The sequence below is a fragment of the Haliotis rufescens genome, unplaced genomic scaffold (genome assembly GCF_023055435.1).
Source record: "Haliotis rufescens isolate VD_foot unplaced genomic scaffold, xgHalRufe1.0.p SCAF_21, whole genome shotgun sequence".
Lineage (NCBI taxonomy): Eukaryota > Metazoa > Mollusca > Gastropoda > Lepetellida > Haliotidae > Haliotis > Haliotis rufescens.
Window position 1 is genome coordinate 780673 of NW_025963902.1, and position 18766 is coordinate 799438.

Genomic DNA, 18766 nt, shown 5'->3' on the forward strand with positions numbered 1-18766 from the left:
CTTTCTTTCCTTAACATTTAAATACTACAGCAATTTTAAGTTAGGCACAAAGAATGGCTTCTTACACCGAGCCCTGGGGTGGAATCAAACCCAGTTTTATTGTGCTAACACCACCACTCCCTAGGCTACCCTCTCGCCATCTACATCACAACCACTAGCTTTGGCATCAACTAGAACTAGTTTCAATGTTATGACTTTTGACACTCTAGACATTGTCCTGAATGATGAGATGGTTACCTTTTCTTCCAGACTGGTGATGGGCTGGTTGGGTTCAGCGTTAAAGTCGATGCCTGGCAGAGAAGCAATATCCTCTGCATCTTGTCTTGCGCGCTTCTCAGAGTGGTATTTGTCAGATGAGTGCGAGTCATTAGCGCCATCTGGTGGATTCCCATCAAGGTCATCTGGCAATAGGTGAAATAGGGTTTAATGTCACGTTCAAGATTATTGCACTTACATAGCGATGTGCATGTGTGCGTGTGCTGTTTTTATAGTGCTAGCCCATCGACATATATTGCCTCAGTTTAACATGAATACCCCACTCAGACACAGCATACTGACTCCGAGCCGACCAGTCCTAGTTTGAGCCCTTAATGCTGAGTGCCAGGCAGGGTAACAACAAGTACCATCTTTTAACATCTTTTGGTATAACACAGACGGGGATCAAACCCTCGACTTTCAGCTTTCTGAGCAGATGCTCTACCATAAGGGCGGTTGAGCAAAGCTTGAAGCGATGCAGGTCTTAGACATTTATCAAATTGTTGGTGACAAATCCAGAAACATAGTAAGGGTGAATCTGGCATTCAAACCCATTATCATAGGTTTTGGCAGCTTAACCGATGCAACTGAGATCTTGTGCCACTCTCAAAGGAAGGATGTATGAATTAGAGGTAATCATTTCCTGAACATTTGATCAGATATGTTAATCAATAAGAGACAGTGTTTCTCAGATGTACCCGATGGTAGTAATATCAATATTCGTGGAAAGCAGATTATAATGGTCACCATGGTCAATGTCTTTTGTGTTCTTTTCCTTCTCACTGGCTCGGTCAGAGTGCATCTTCCTGATGACAGATGTCGGGGTGAATGCTGCAGACATGGTGGACTGGAAATACAGCAGAATACTTACACACTGTCTGGCAACACATGTCAGCCTAGGGGCTAACTTATGATTGCCAAATATGGCAGATGAAAAGATTATTTTTTGTTTGTTTGTTGTTTAACGCTGCTCTCAGCAATATTCCAGCTATATGACGGCAGTTTGAAAATTATCAAGTCTGGATCAGACAATCAAGTGATTGACATATTGAGCATCGATCTATGCAATTGGGACCGATGACATGCATCATCAAGTCAGCAAGCCTGACCACCCGATCCTGTTAGTCGGCTCTAACGACAAGCAGTCACCTTTTACGGCAAGCATGGGTTGCTGAAGATCTATTCTACCCTGGATCTTCACGGGTCCAGTTGAAAAGAAGAAATGCATGAGTACATGGTAAGACTTCAGACAAGAGAATACTTACTTAATTCTACAATAACGACAGTTTGTAACACTCTTCCTTATAGTTACAAGGGTCTCGGTCTCGGGTCTATCAGACATGACCATACTAGCAACATAAATTGTAAACTGAGCGTAACTTAGTGTAACTGTACTAAAAGGGAATGCTGCCTTTAATAAATTGTAGCATTAAATGCTGTTGTGACCAATATGATATTCAAGTATGACATGAACAAAATAGTGTAACAAACAAATTTGCATTTTCAGACAAACCAGTAAGAAAGTTTTCACTTACTTTGCCCTGGTTCGCAGCTGTAGGTGTAGTTGGCATGGGAGAAGGATTGGCTCTGTTCTGGTTGGGAGAACGGGCTCTGAAACATTGCAGTCAGGCAATACATAGTGTGTTCTCTACAGAAACATTGCAATACATGGTGTGTTCTCTGCTGAAACATTGCAATACATGGTGTGTTCTCTGCTGAAACATTGCAATACATGGTGTGTTCTCTGCTGAAACATTGCAATACATGGTGTGTTCTCTACTGAAACATTGCAATACATGGTGTGTTCTCTGCTGAAACATTGCAATACATGGTGTGTTCTCTGCTGAAACATTGCAATACGTGGTGTGTTCTCCACTGAAACATTGCAATACATAGTGTGTTCTCTGCTGAAACATTGCAATACATGGTGTGTTCTCTACTGAAACATCGCAATACATGGTGTGTTCTCTACTGAAACATTGCAGTCAGGCAATACATGATGATGTGGTCTACAGTTTGCTTGTTCATTAACACAGAACTCGACATTATTTCACTTGTATGACAGCGGCCTGAAAGTAACCAAATCTGGACCAGACAATCCCGCAATTGATATCATATCCTAATTCAACTATTCTTCAGCTCATACCAGATAAGTGGTCTATGTACAATAACTAGATTTTGAGACAAAAACTAGTCCCTCTTGAATTTTAGGAGTCTGTGACTAACAGACTAGATGCTGTATCTATCCCTGAAATTCTAAGTGACGGTCAATGCCGTTGGAGTATGACAACAAACTATCAACCTTGTCTCTCTGATCGGGTGATCCTTAACTTTTTTTAGATGCATAATTTGTGTGTATCTTGGAAAGAAAACTGTCCCTATCAAAAGTGTAGTAGTGTATAAGTGCTACTGGTCTGATACCAGCTGATCTATCCACAGATAAACATTTGGTAGAGACTGGACAAAGATAATATTTTCAAGTCCAAACACAAATCCATTCTTCTTATTTTGAACTTGAAACCATATTTTATTACACTGTGTAAAATATTAAACAAGTCTTCAGTTTCATTTCATTTGATGCTTGGATTTTGAAAACATGGAAATGAAAAATCTGAGAAATATATGCTTGTACATCTTTCTACTTAGCAAGTGACTGATTCCTTGCCCTGCTGTTGTTCAACTGCACGTACCTCTCCTGCTGTTTCTTAAGGAATCGCTCTTTCTGATCCTCCAACTGTTTCTTGATGAGAGCCGACTGCATGATGGCCTGGGTGTGAGCTATCAGCTCCTGGGGGCTTGGTACACGAGCAACACTCTGGGGGCGAATGTTGGCAGAGGCCGTCTACAACACATTACACCACATCAGATGACTAGGAACACTGCACTTGTGTTCTTTATAGTCACGGAAATGCTATTGGAGCAATTTCGGAGTAGTAAAAAATTCAAAATGACATACATCTATATCGGGTTCATCTTTCACTAATATGTTTTCTTCTAGTATATTGTGTTCAAGCATAATGTGCACCCCTCTCATGGGGATGCAGTATTTTGGAGGAAACAAAAGACAGAGAATTATGTGCAGTCAAAAAGTACATTGTACTGCTTCAGTTGAACGAACAGGAGAAAAATGAAATTTGCGATTAAACATGACTAGGTGTGATGATTAACCATTTCAATTGCATTGTACAGACTTAAAATTACCATGTGTATTTGTCTTTTAAACAAAGCCAAAAAATAGCAATCCGATGAACACACATTTTCTCTCAGATCTACCAGTGATAATATAACTTAAAAGAATTATGATGCAATGATCGGAGAACACAGCTGTAACCTTGACTTACAGTTAGAGTATTGGCTGTGAGAGGATGACTAGCGAGAGATCGGGCGAGTTGTGCGGGGTGGATTGGCGAAGGAGCACTCAGGTGCATTGGTGGCTGTTGACTAAACACTGCAACAGAAAAATCCCTTGAAAGTTTTTCTTGCCGAGTTTTCACTTGAAGCATGAACAACTGAGAACCAACAAACAGTGACTTTGTTACATTTTAAAGTTCAGTGACACAACTTTTGATGGTCCTCAACCCCCCAAAATACTTGAATCTATACTTTACTAAGAAAGAGTTATCCCAAATATAACATTTGTTACATTTGACAACTTTCTACATAGCATTGTTTATTCAAACTAAGAGCAGGTCTGCAGACAATAAGAACTGGAGCAACTTACTGATGGGTGACGGAATCTTTGCTCCTGAAATCTGCTGTGGTGTTTGCACCTGTTTGGGCAGCAGGTTGGGGGGTAGGGACTGTGGGGCAGGCGAGACTACACGTGGGGTGGAGGGGTTAGTCATGAGGGTGGGGATAGTCGGGGAGGGGGAAGGTGGCTTGGTGATGATGGTGGGATTCTGTTGAATGAAGTTAAGTATAGGGTCTTGAGTAATAGCCCGTGGTGTCTGGGGTTGAGGGGGAGGGATCATGGGTTGGGGGGGTTGCTGGGGTTGAGTGTGGGTGGGGGGTGGCTGGGGTGGGGGCTGACGTTGCATTTGCTGGAGAGTTTGTTGTTGGATGTGTAGCTGTTGCTCTTTGTTCCTCATCAAAGCCTGAAAGAAAGAGGCATCAAACATCAATAAATATGAAAACAACACGCATCCTGATCAAAGTTACTTTACCATTTATGATATCATTTTGAAGTAGCTGATATGACTTATTATTGATGGTGTTTAGTGTATGGTGGGAACGTGATACTCGCTTGGATACAAAGTTTGCAAAAAAGAAACAAATTGAACTCTTGAAACAACATGAACATTACAGAGCATAAGACACTCAAGAATGGAATGTTTTGTTTTCAAATAACACAATTTAAACTTGTAATTCTAAAATCAAACACAGTGAACTCCCATTAGCTTTTGCTTATTCCACAGAATTTCACATTTTAATACATACTTATATGACATAAATAACCATCACTGGATCCTGTTAATCCGTAACTCTCAGCCTTTCAGACAATTGCGGCTGGGCCACATGCACACATACATTACTCTGCAGCCAGATTCGTTTAACTGGATCTATGTTCACTGGAAACATCACTGGCTGGAGTTTCAACATCAGCTATCTTCGACTCGTGGTAATGGGGATACACTGTATCAACTAAAGGCCACACTTTTGTTTTTCCTAAGTTTTACAGATTTTATTAACCACTGTTAACATGAACAAAAGACAGATCACATTCATGTTAACCAAAATTTTAAATGTCAACAGTTAATCTAAGCAACTCACACAATTACATTTGCAAATTATACATAGACATTTATTTGGAATTAGTAAGTACTCTCCAAACCTTTTTCTAAATCATATTTTATTTTCACTTGACTTAACCAGTAAAATGAAGTTTATTAACATATTTTTTCAATTTGCCCTATCATCTTTGAGCCTGTCTGTAAAACAAAGGAATAACCAAAGTGTGGGCTGGAAGAAAACTGAATAAACCATTACTAACCGCTGCTCTCCTCACCTGCAGGAAGTCATTATTGTTATTATGCAGCTGGAGATTGTGAAGCTGTTGTTGAAGTGGGGACATTGAACGTCCGTCAGGGGTCATCATCATTTGACCACCCATCTGTCATACATAGCCACATGATAACAGTGAACAAAGGTAGCCATTACCAACCTAGCATGAGTGCTGATCTCACAAGAACATGATCATGAAAAGGATATCTACTTGCATTTAATTTAATGAAAGATGTTTAAACAAAGGACTGCACTTTTAAACAAACTGCACTTTTCTTCAATGAGAAACCAGCAAAATACAGAACTGCTCTATGAAATCTGTACCAAAATTTCAGTATTATTTTCAGTAGATTTTCATCATATGGGAACATTATGGACTGCTGACATGGTTAAAGTCACAGACTAAATGGGATCGAGGCTTCAGTCAGCAGCATCTCAGTCACATCACTGCACACTGAGCCTGGAGCATAAAAACAGTTCCCAGAAGAAAACAATGTGAACTCATTACGTCGAACAGGTCTACTCTCAAGACTTGGTCATTTTGACTGTCTAGTTCTCATTCTAAATGCCTTTCTTTGACAGGCACAAGACACTGTGAACCCATACTGCTCTGTAGTTCCCACAGAGGCTAACTCAGACAGACCTGAACATGTTTGGGTGGTTCCTGTGGCGGTGGTGGTGGCGCCTGTTGCTGCTGCTGTTGCTGCTGCAGTAGATGCTGTCCAACTGCGGCTGCAGCTCCTGCCTGCATCATACTCAGGAGTTTGTTGAAAGCTGTCAAATCCCCGTCATCACCAGTCTTTGTCTCCTGTGGTGACTGATGCTGGTGTTGATGCTGGTGATGGTGATGGTCATGCTGAGGGTGTTGTTGAGGGGTATGCTGAGGGGTGTGTTGAGGGTGATGTTGCTGTACGTGTTGTGGGTGTTGTTGTATGTGTTGTGGGTGTTGCTGTACATGTTGTGGGTGTTGCTGTACTTGTTGTGGATGATGCTGTGGGTGTTGCTGTACCTGTTGTGGATGTTGCTGTGGGTGTTGCTGTACATGTTGCGGAGGGTGCTGCTGTGGGTGCTGCTGAGGGTGTTGCGGGTGATGTTGCTGTAGATGCTGCTGTGGATGTTGCTGATGTTGGTGGGGTTGCGGCGGCTGCTGCTGCTGATGTTGATGCTGTTGGTGGTTCTGGTGTTGTATTGGGCTCATGTGATGTGTGGGACTGCCTTGATGGAAGTCTGCCTCAAGTTCTGCCAATGTCTTCACTTTCCGCGAAGCTCCACCCATAACAGCTGGACTGGCAGTTCCACTGGAGGAGTTGGAATCACGGCCTCGGAACAACATAGCCTTCAGCTGAGCTTCAGCATCCTGGGTGCTGAAGTTACCACTGTTCACAGCTGAAATAAATAGTAAAGTATCCTTTCATAGTGCAGAGTGAGCATCTAAGCAAGACTGAAACAATGTTAAAGCATTTGGGATGGATGGTCACTAATGTGCTGAAAACAGCGTTATCACTATCCCTCGCCATGGGGCACATTACAATCTTGTTTGTTCATATAGTAGTGAATATAAACTATAAATAAGAAAGTCTTTATAGGCCTTAAGGAGAGATAGGCACTTTGGCTGATTAAATGGGAAATAAATACACACCAAGTATGAATAAGTACCACTGAGATAAACTAACTTCAGCACATGTACCAAGTAAAAATAACATGGATCAAGGGCCATAACTCTGTAAAGAAATAATTTACAGCACCAATTTTCGAACTCAGTCTCGACATGTATCTCTTAGATAAGAATGCAAACTTTCATTCAACTAACTTCAGTGGTTTCTGGTCATTTTTTTAGTTTAACTTGCTTCCATGGAAATAGGGAAAAATTAAATTTCGAAAAGTTCCTTAACAGCAAAAGGTACCACTTCAGCCCTTGGTTAATACATGTTCCAGAATAATAAGTTGAAAGCCACGGAGCAAAGGACATAACTCGGCACCAATTTTAGAACTCATTTGAGATGATGACCAGTAACATCATGAACATCAGTATGTAAAATTTCATTGCTCTGACTTAGTTTTTAAGAAATTTTGAGAAAAGGATAGCAGGATGGACAAACTCCGTTCCTATATCCCTTGCCCCACTTCGTGGCGGGGGACAATAATGACCGTCCGCTAATGTCGGTCATACTTCGGGATGACCCACCCTCAAAAGAACATGTCCAGTTTTTCAGGACCCTTCCCAAATATGTGTACTAGATTTTACTACCCTCCCCTAGCAACTGCTATGGTGACCCTCCCCTGACCCCCAGGTCCGTTGTAGCAACAAGGTAGTCAATGCAGGACTTACGAGTGTTAGATTTGTCCATGTGTCCACTGTTCATGAAGAGGGCATTGAGAAGAGGGTTATTGGGACTGTTCTTCCTCTGATTCATTGCTTCCAAGTGTGCTTGTTTCTCTTCCATGGTCATGGCATACTGCTGGTAGAAGTTGCCTGGCTTCCCGTCATATATATGGGCCGGGGCTGGTGGGGGCGAGGGGATCACGGGGCTCCGCGATCCGTCAATAATGTCTGCAAATACACACACATCAGTCTCACTCTCCAAACTTAGATCTCTCATCACATGCAATGATTTATCACCATTCATTAGGTAATTAGGTAGAAATTCGAATATTTGAATATTTCTAAAAATAGATAATTTATGGCCTAGTCATGCTAATAATAATGGGTACATTTTTGTCAACAAGAGTAAGGAGTAATAAAGTAAGACCTAATAAGTATGTATCAATAAGAAACATTTGTTTTGGTGAAAGGAAAAAGTGTGAATTGAGCACTTTTGGGCCTACCGGAAATATCAAATATTTACATATATTCTTGGAATTGTTCATATGATTCACAACTAACCTTTTGTCACAAATGTTATATTTTGGATAACATATTAAGCCATGTACACTCTTGTACTTTTGGGGGTTTAGACCCATCCCGAATTCGAACCCACACTGCCAGAGTGAGGAACCTAATTGCCAGCACACAAAGTCAGCGATCTAACCCATTCAAACACTGAGGCCAAATATAACATTTGTTACATCTGACCACTTTCTAAATGGCACTGTGTGTTCATAACCTTTCATCATCCTTACACTTGAAAGATTGGGAACTAATGAGTAACAAGCGTATAGTCGACGAAGTCATCTATATCCCCCGCCATTTTAACACGTTATGGTCCCAAACCAGGTAACTGACCCAACATTTCTCTTAGGCCATGTCAAAATAGCTGCAATGGAAATTCTAAAATAAACATTTATAAAACTCAAATGGCACCAGTTCAGTATGTGTCTGGTAAACACGCAAAGTTTTGTAAGAAATTATTTAACGTTTTTTTAGTTACGCTCCGGAAACTAACAGCACCCTTATAGAACCTAAGTCCAACTTGTTGCCATGGAAACGTAAAAAATAAAAATTTATAAAACTCCTAAATAGCAAAAGGCACCAGTTCAGTATGTGTCTGGTAAACATGCAAAGTTTTGTAAGAAAGTATTTAATGGTTTTTGAGTTACGCTCTGGAAACTAACAGCACCCTTTGCATCAGCAAAATCAATTTTGACATTTTGTCTTACCTCTACATACGGTGTTGTCTTAATTTAGAAAAATGGACGTGTTGAATGAAAAAGTCTAATTCCTCAGAACACATCTGATAATTTTCGATACGATTTCTTAGACATTTGCCAACTTTTCAAATTATGCAGACTCGTGCAAAAAGAGTAAGTGAATGAGTATGGTTTTATGCAGCTTTTAGCAATATTCCAGCAATATCATAGCAGGGGACACCAGAAATGGGCTTTACACATTGTACTCATGTCGGGAATCGAACCCAGGTCATCGGCGTGATGAGTGAACACTTTAAGCACTAGGCTACCCCACCACCCTGTGCAACAAGAGTCCTTATGAAACCTTGACCTTTGTCTAATCAGCACATGCATATGAATTTCGGCAACAGCAATAATGCAGTCTTACCATTCAAATAATTGAACTCCTCATTGATTGATGACCTGCGACTATTGTCCTTGCTGTGGCCATGCACAAGTTGCTGTTGCTGTTGCTGTTGGAACCACTGTTGGAATCGACTGCCTTGGACATTTACATCTGGCTCAACAGTCTGCTCATCCTGGAAAAGGCAACATTAAGCATGTGATTAACAGATATTTCTAGTAACCTGCGAAAAATCTGCAAGTACCTCCTACAGTGTGCTACATATTCCTCCATTTATCTTCACTCATTCATCTTCGTATGTTGTGAGTTATCAAGTGAGTTGGGTTTAACACCTCTTAACAGTATTCCAGTTATAACACGGTGTGTCAGCTTAATGTGGGAGGAAAGCCCGAAGTGATGCAGGTCTCAGACGTTTACCACTTCGGTGAAACCCACAAGCACAGGTAGGGTGCTGACAAACCTAGAAACATAATCGGCGCGAACCGGGATTCGAACCCACAATCATAGGTTTCTGGCATGCCCAAAGGGATGATACTCTGCACAGCAAATCGCGACGCCTTAGAACACTGGACTACCCGTGCCCCCTCATATGTTGTGAAATCAAATGGCCATTTTGAATGGATCATATATATTATAACAAATCATGACAAAATATTAACAAAACATGTTTAAGAAACTTACCATAAGAAGACTGCTGTTAACTTTAAAGAAGTCATTGAAGTCAAAGAGTGCCGAGTTTGATGGCGAGGGCCGAGTTTCATGGTTCACTTCAGGTGAACTAGACTCATTTGTTTCTAGGCTTCCATTACGATCACCCACACTGATACCTGAAAGAAATACAAGAATTATGTGTAAAGCGTACATATGGTATGGTGTGTTGGCAGCAAACGTTTAAGACTTCTGTCAAAACTGCAACAAACATACAAATACATAGGTGGCATACTGTTACAGCCTATACAGCGATACCTCGTTAATCCGAAAGGTTACATTACTAGTAATTTAGTCCTGATTAAAACCATTCTGGATTAACCAATCATTCGTGGAGTAATGTTGGTTTGCAAATATCCTGTTCCTGTAAGCATGGTAAGAGCGAGGCATACCTGTTTTGTCATTAGATTCAGCAGGTGCTTCATCTCCACACTCTTCCTCCTCAATGATTAATCCTTCTCCATGCCCTGTGTCTTCCTCGGGTTCCTTCTCAAAACCTCGTAGTTCAATGGTGTCATGTTGACTGGTGGGGCCAGCTGAGAACCATTCTGGTTCCTCTTCCTCCACATATCGCCCGCGTCTATTTCCTCGGTCTGATAAGAAGGTTAGTCCTTAGCATTAGTTTCAATCAATGTCTTTACTAAAAGATGGGTCTATAATAAAGTTACAGATAGTTATTTCGGGGCACAGATAGATTAAACAAGAAAACGTGTAAGCAAAATTTCAGCCAGATCACATTGTGACCACCTGATCCTCATGTACTTCCGTATGGGGTACTGGGGACATATTCTGAACAAGAATCCCAAGATGTTTCTATAGATAGTCTGCACTATTTAGGTCTGCAATTTCCAGTCAGGTCAGCCAACCATATACACAAATATTCACCTTGAATTGATCTACCCTAAAGCTCTACTCAAACTCAGTAGTGGCCACTTCATCCTTATTTAATCTTGAACAACAAGCATGGCATACTGAGGGTCTATTCTGTCCCTCGGCCCAACAGGTAACTGAGTAACAGATCAGCATCAACATCAACATGATCTGAACGTGAGTGAGTGAGTCAGTATTGTTTAGGGGACACTCAAAATCAAACAATAGTTATCACTGTGTCTCATGCTAAGAATACAACCTCAATTACATCATAGCCATAAATTCTGGTTTTGGATGAGCAATTGCATTTCCTGTGAAGGGTAGGGTTATCCTCACAACTACTAGATATGTTGGCAGTGAAGAGGACGTCTGTTGAAAAATCTAAACATTTCATAGTGTGATTGACAGCCCAAACAGGAATTAACGTCTATGATGTAATACAAATAGTGGTATTAGGGGCTTTCCAGGTGGGGAATAGAACCCAGGTCTTCAACATGACAAGTGAATGCCATAACCTTTAGGCTTCCCCATTACAAAGATCAGTATTTGAAGAGGACCAACTCCAAAGAAAATAAACTACTTACTGTCTCGTGAAAATCTGTTGTAGTTGGACTGAAAAAAATAGCAGTGTCTGTTGCATGAATGTGTCTTCTCTCAAAAACAGGTTAACTCAACACAGGAGGTATCTCAACTCATATAACACCTAGCTGTTTCAGAAGCCAAGAGAATGAAGCCAAATTCAATATCTAAGTTAATTTACATTGAAATAGATATAATTACCAGCAGGAGGGATAATTCACAATAAACATAGCAGTTATTTCCCTTACACAGAAATGACAAGCTGGTTGCCAGCTATGAAACAAATTGTGTTACAACAGAGGGCAAGAATTCACTCAAGACAATTCTTAATATTTACTCGGTTATTGTCATAGGAGCTGCTATGATAGCGGTCACTCCTCTCAAAGGTTCTGTCTGTGGGATTGCCAGATCCTCGTCGGTCATCTCTGTCGTAACGGTCTCTGACACCACGGTACTCCCTCTCACGTCCTTGGTCGCGGTCAATAGTGATCCGCCCACTCCCAATTCTTCTTTCTCTTCTGTCCCTGGAACAAAATTATATTCTACACCTGCACTAAACTTTTTAGCTTTTCAATGGAGCCTAAGTACACAGACACAAACTGTTCATATTCTGAATACAATTGAGACTATTCAATTAACACAACAGTCCAAGAACTATAAAACTAACAGCAAACAGCAACTAATGGGTCAATGATAAGAAGAGATGGGTCAATGTTAAGAAGAGATGAGTCAACATGATTCAGTAATTGCCTTTCCATTCAACTCTAGTTTTCGAAGGAAGCCATTACAGGGGCATGTCCAGATGGAAAATATCAGAATAAACCCACAATCCCAGTCAGGATCATGATTAAAAGAGTGAATTTTCCAAAACAAAACATTGATTTTAGTTACACAATGTTGTTGTTTTTTTGGTTTTGTTGTTTGTGTCAGCCCACATTCCAGCTATGTAAATGCAGCTTGTGAATAACAGTCAGGACCAGACAACCAGTGAATGATATTATGTGCAATGTACCATACTGTTTAGGTACGATGACATACAATGAATCAAGTGACCCACGCCTGACCACCAGTCCAATCAGTCGCCTCTTATAACATACTCCTACCCGGGAATCCCATGGGGAAGTTACTCCCTGAATGACTAATTTCTGTGACACATAGTCCACACACACCTGTCTCGGTCTGCTCCGTCCTTGAAGTCTGCAGGACAGCTCACTTGTCTCCCTAGGGAGGATGTCTGGGTCACATGGCATCCTGTACCAAAACTCCTCCGCTGAGGACTCAACACAATTCCATCTCGTTCCTCCTTCAGCCTCTCTCGAGGATCTAAACAAACAATAAAACAAAACAGAATTAACACTGTAGCCTGACACCACAGTTTCTTATAGCACATCCTCATAACTGGACATTAAAATATCGGAAGCTGCCTGGAGTTATCTCCCATGCCTCCACAATTCCAAGACCACAATATGTACATGTATCCTTTAATAGAGAAATCTGGAATCCACAGATTCAAGTGGTTTCTCCAACATAAAACAAGTAATGGTCCCTATATAATTTCTTATTAATATTGTATGACCCATAATTGCATCATGAATGGCCAGTGAGTTCTTGGGTCAAGAATCAACTGCAACAACATGAGCAGGAGGTCATTATCTGATTATAATGGTTTAACTATGGGTTGTTTGAAGCTACATTTATGTCTGCTACAATACACATGTGTCTTGTCTTCCAACTTGCGTGATGGAAAGTTGTACTTTCAGAATGTAAGGTAACAAATAAATAATACATGTATTACAAGAGATTGAGCTTGTTACTATATTGAATATGAAGCTATGACATAACACAATATATTGCATCTAATCAATAAATCAAAATCACGAAGTATCCTGTACACCCTCAGTTCAACTTAAAAAACACACAAGTTATTTTCCATGGAGCCTGTTGGAAGAAACATCAATGGGGGCGACTAACAAAGTTTTAATGTAAGAAGTCTAACTGAAACAAATTGAGATTGGTCACACAGATTGACATTGTTGTTAATCCATGAACCTGAACCTGTTCAAAGTTTAAGCAATTTTGACGGACTGACTGACCTGAGGTTCTCCTTCTCATAAGCTGTTCCCTGTCCAGATCAATTTGCTTCTTCCTGTCCCTAGGGTCAATAGTCAGGGGTGAATTCTCCCTCGACCCCGTGGAGTAACCACCAAAGGAGCGAGACCACTTTTCAGGGTCCCACAAGCCATCAGCACTGAACATAACAAAGAGTGACATGTTTAGATATTTGCAAATACCAAAGCAGTATTATCTTGAGAAAGCTGATAACTTTAAATATTTTCAAAATGTAAAGGTTTACATTTTATGCTTAGAAAATATGACACTTTATTTGACACAACTTCATTAATAGGGTAGCAATAGGGCTGTTAACTCTTTCAACACCAGTCAACCAAAAGTGTTTACTGCTGGGACACCGAGTTCCCAGAGACTCTTGTGTAATAGATGAAGCCAACATTTATCAAAGAAAGTAACTGCTTGTAAAATATATTTGCTACTACATGTTATACACCATTTGAAAGGTCTGATCCTATGGTTTATAAATATGAAATTTATGTTTTTCACATTATTTAAAATAATGCATTTACAACTTAATTAAGTTCGTTGTAAATAAAAAATGTAAGCTAACATGTTTTTAACATCCAGATTAAGGACCAAGGAAGCGAAAACTTGAAGATTTTCGGCAAATATAAGATTTCATAAAATCCACTTACCTATTTCTGTTTTATTTTCATTGTTTACGTAATTGGAAAATCATTTTAAAAAAGAATTATAGATAGTTCTGTCATCACCCATTTCCCTATAACAGCAGCTGTCCGCTCAGTAACATGAAGAAATACCCCCATTTTCGAGGCTTCATATGAATAACACGTTCGTCGAAGAATGGCATATGACAATCGCTGGAAAGCTTATTCCTTCATCTACACGCTCTTAACATCGCCTGTTTTTCCCCCGTAGTTATAACAAGCGATTTCATTGGATTAAAATTGGTTTCTAATGACGCATTCTTGGCGAAATCTGCTACAAGTTTCGTGATTGGTCAATTTTGAGCACGTGACCTAAGGCAGCCAATCAAATTACAGCTGTGATACCAAGCTTGTGTTTGATAAGTTTCAGAAGTTGGCGAAAGATTTTTGTTAAATCGTGTTATTCTAAACGTTTTAAGCAGGAAATCACGATATATATTAAAAATATGGAACTTCGTGAATGTATCGTCCTAGGTTATGAGCTGTGACAAAGATTTTTCATGCATATATTTTTGCATTAAACATCATGTCCGAGCCGAGAATTCAAGGTGACGAAAGCCGAGATGTCATTTGACTTACATTACACGCGATCGCACGAAAAGATGGAAATAATAACTTAGATGTAAGTTTGATTACTTTTAGATATAGTTTTGTTGATTTTATTTATTACTTTGTATAATATATTTAAAGATTTGTTTAAAACGTCTTTATTTTGCTCTTTGACATGTTGGATGTGGACCTGTTGTTGAAATGTGTGTCCGAGAATTTTATTTTCAATAACATCGCGGGAAATAGTGAATAATTTTTTAATTTATGGATAAAAAATGATAAATTGAAATGGAATACGTATTTCAGACAATGTGAAATGTGATAGAGTGTTGAAAGAGTTAATCTGGGTAACAGTCCTCGCTAAGTACAAACTTTGTGTGAAAGGAGTGGCCTAGAAAACTCATGAAACTTACTTGTCAAACGTCTTCAATAAGCACTTAGGTCTCAGTCTGGCTCCGAAAGTTTCGGCCAGTTCCATCAACTTCTCCTGTAACAAAAGTCAACCACAAATTATTCACATACAAGGAAACAGCAGTGTCACTATCCTCTGCCATGGGGAAAATTAGAATTTTGTTTGTTTACATAGTAGTGAACATAAACTATTTAAAGAGTGTCCTGTACAGGCTTAAGAAGAAAAAATCACATGGTCCGCTTTATGTCATCAGAAAAATGAATGAATGTGAAATTAATACACACATAAAGTCCCTCCTCTGGAAAAAATAACTGTCTTGATAAGAATCTCTTATTTAAGCTAACATCAGTACATGCACCAAGTAAATTAACATGGATCAAGGGCCGTAACTCTGTAAAGAAATAATTTACGGAACCAATTTTTTAACTTAGTCTTGACAATTATCTCTTACTCTTAGATAAGCAGGCAAACTTACACTCAAGTAACTTATTAGTCTGAGAAACCGTGTCCCAATTGAACAGACTATGCAGCAAGTAATATAACATGGATCAAGGGCATATTCCAGCCATATGACGGCCAGTCTGTAAATAACTGAGTCTGGGCCCTGACAATCCTGTGTTTAACATGTTTAATACTACGAGCAATGACAAAAGAGATGTATGTCTAAGAGGCAGGGTGAAATGGGGTTTAAGATTTTGCACTTATATTGCAATGTGCATGCATGGCTGTTTCGTACTAGTCGACTAATGCCAATTACATTGTACTAGTCTACTGACCATTCCCTGAGATGCCCTGCTGCAGATTTAACATGAACAAGAAAACAACTTTATCACTATCCCCTACCATGGGGAACATTAGAATTTTGTTTGTTCATTTAAGAACTGACTTTTACTTTGTGTGAGTTCATTGGAGTATGAACCTTCTTAGAGTATGGGCCAAACTGTATGTATGTTGGAGCTTGTGACAACATTCATACAATATTCGGCCCTCACTCTATGAAGGTTCACGCTCCCATGAACTCACACAAAGTTAAAGTCAATTCTTATAATTTAACATATCACCATTTTTTCCTCAAATGATGTAAGCCTAGATCTGTACACAATTATATTTATATATAAAGGAACAACTTTTGTCATTTCTTTACAACAAATGTATTTAGATAATAACCTGATGAGAAAGGTCTGCTAAGAACTACCTCAGTAAGTCAGTCACAATGACAGCACGTCGTAATACATTTACATTTCTTAGATAAGCTAAGTTCAGTAATTTCTAAAAAAAACTTTGCAGATGCTATGCACCAAGTAACATAACATGGATCAAGGGCCGTAACTGTAAAGAAATAATTTCCAGGACCAATTTCCAAACTCAGTCTTGACAAGTATCAGTTAGATAAGCATGTAATCTTTCATGTAACTTCAGTAGTTTCTGAGAAAACTTGTCCCGATTTCACGCAGTATGCTCTAAGTTGAAAAGCAGGGAGCAAGAGCCATAACTCTGTAAAAAATGAATTTACGACACCAATTTTATAACTCATTTGAGATGATGACCAGTAACATCAGTGTGTCAAATGTCTTTTCTCTGATTTGAAAAGCTTTTGAGAAAATTTGTCCACTTTGATTTTTAATACACAATAAAAAAAAAAGCTGATTTCATTCACATATTTTCAGTCGCCAATTTCCTCTTTATATGTTGTAATGGCATCAACATGCTGCCTTCATAGGCCTCATTATTAAACATTAATCAGTGGATGCATTGCTATTTTCAGTTTAATTGTTAACCTGTTTACAGCGATAGCAACTAACATTTTACTCCACTAGACCTTATAATAACACATAGCAAAACCCTTAAAAATAGCAAATTTCTACTAGTCCTTGTGATACCTTAACTATTGGGCAATTTTGCAAGGACCATAGGACTAACGCCAATTTCTACTTCTGTTTAGCCTGCAACCTCGGGGTATCGCGGTACTTGTCATGTACGCTGAACGGAACAAAATGCACTCACTAACCTTTATGATTATTCGTGTTCTCTATATCAGATGTCATTTATTCTATCTAACAATGCGCCGAGTAAAAGCCGGGCCTCGCGCTCTGTTTGACAAGGGAGAGAACTCCATCGTATCGCGGTACAGAGAAAAGTTGTTTATGGAGGTCCGAATTGGACAAAAAGAGGACATAATTCTACCAACCACTTGGTATGATCATGCCAGCCATCAGTGATTTGTCCAGACATGTGCAAAGACAGCACAAGTAAAATTCTAAATGTGTTATCAGCAATAGGTATTCAATGAATATTTACCGAAAAGTAAGAGAAAAATATTTTTATAAGTCAACATCATAATATCAGAAATGATATTTTAAGATTGTTTAAAAAAACTTGGATGACAATAATTTGTCACAAAATGGAAAAATGTTAAAAGTCAACAATAAATATATAAAAAGCACTCCTAGTATGCCCAAAGTATGTATTTATGTTTTGGTTACTAGTGAAGAACGTATTTCTAAGTTTGGCATTATGGCCCTTATGATCTCCCAATAGATTCTGGGCACAGAGCGGGAATAAATGTGCGGTCTACGTGACTTCCGTTACCTCATTAGTCGCCATGAATATGCAGATGATCTAGTTCAGGTCGATAGAGAAAGTTTACTTGGGGAACTGCGGGTTATATCGTTGGGCATTGATAGATGGGGGTAAGGCAATATTACAACAGATGCCAGAAATATGTATCAACGGATTAATAACTCCTTACTTACAGCAGACGGAACATTCCGAGGAAATTGAAATTGTTTACGAAGTGAGCACTTCCTGGTTACTGATTTGCATTAATAGACAGCCGCTAAGAGGCGTGTCCCGCGTGAACTATCGGAAATCACAAATGCCGCGATACGATGAATGCCGCGGTACCATGGGGTCAGAGTATACCTTATAAGTGAAGTCTGACTGTGACCGGGAAGTGCAATAAGTGCTATCAATGACTAAACAATGTTGGTTCAACAAAACAAATGAAAGCTTTGAGTTTTTTTATTCATCGATTACATTTTTCACTGTGACCTATCAAGCTAGAAAATTGACCTGTGAGTTGTGTCTTCATCAGGTCAAATCACCAATGACATGCAGCATGGACATAAAAACATCATGAATTTGGTCTTATTATGATACTGGACAATGACTCGAAGACAGAAAACGACTGCCAGTTCCCTTCATCAATCAACTCTCTACTTGACTCGAGTCAACACAAATCAGGCATTTAACAAGGCATTGTTAGAGGTTGATATTCATCCCCAGGTCTTCAGCAGATATCAGCAAAATTTCCCAATTCAGGTTATTGTAGGAAAGACCATTTTTTCAGTTTGGCCAAAAGGGACTTGTCTTTAACTGAGAAATGGAAATTAATAGAGAGGCAAAGGCTTCAACACGCGGGTTTTCATTTCTGCATTAAACGCAATGTTCAAGAACCTATTGATTTTAGAAAACAAAAAGCTTAAAAATCCCAGATTTGGACAACTTTCCCCCCTAATAACTTGCCATGGAACCTTAGTTTCAAAATCTATATACATCTCTGTAAATGGTAAATGACACATGTCTTTGAAGTTGAAGAAATCGCCATAACACCTAAAAAGCATT

The 18766-nt window shown here is 39.4% G+C and overlaps 1 protein-coding gene across 3 annotated transcripts in view; it reads right to left on the reverse strand.

Annotated features, from left to right (window-relative positions):
• LOC124141661 (eukaryotic translation initiation factor 4E transporter-like) overlaps nucleotides 1-18766 on the reverse strand; it is a 32838-nt gene that overhangs the window by 6687 nt on the left and 7385 nt on the right. For 2 of the 3 annotated variants that reach the window (XM_048401065.1, XM_048401064.1), the window contains exons 3-19: nucleotides 15144-15217; nucleotides 13477-13631; nucleotides 12553-12706; nucleotides 11721-11907; nucleotides 11389-11416; nucleotides 10327-10527; nucleotides 9908-10053; nucleotides 9251-9401; nucleotides 7586-7807; nucleotides 5900-6642; nucleotides 5246-5365; nucleotides 3977-4349; nucleotides 3597-3703; nucleotides 2946-3097; nucleotides 1791-1866; nucleotides 1003-1102; nucleotides 238-401 (exon numbers count right to left, since the gene is read on the reverse strand). In XM_048401065.1, coding sequence (XP_048257022.1) covers nucleotides 238-401; nucleotides 1003-1102; nucleotides 1791-1866; nucleotides 2946-3097; nucleotides 3597-3703; nucleotides 3977-4349; nucleotides 5246-5365; nucleotides 5900-6642; nucleotides 7586-7807; nucleotides 9251-9401; nucleotides 9908-10053; nucleotides 10327-10527; nucleotides 11389-11416; nucleotides 11721-11907; nucleotides 12553-12706; nucleotides 13477-13631; nucleotides 15144-15217 — 3153 coding nt within the window. The remainder of the gene's footprint in view (nucleotides 1-237; nucleotides 402-1002; nucleotides 1103-1790; nucleotides 1867-2945; nucleotides 3098-3596; nucleotides 3704-3976; nucleotides 4350-5245; nucleotides 5366-5899; nucleotides 6643-7585; nucleotides 7808-9250; nucleotides 9402-9907; nucleotides 10054-10326; nucleotides 10528-11388; nucleotides 11417-11720; nucleotides 11908-12552; nucleotides 12707-13476; nucleotides 13632-15143; nucleotides 15218-18766) is intronic. The other variant, XM_046509705.2, reaches the window with a different exon arrangement.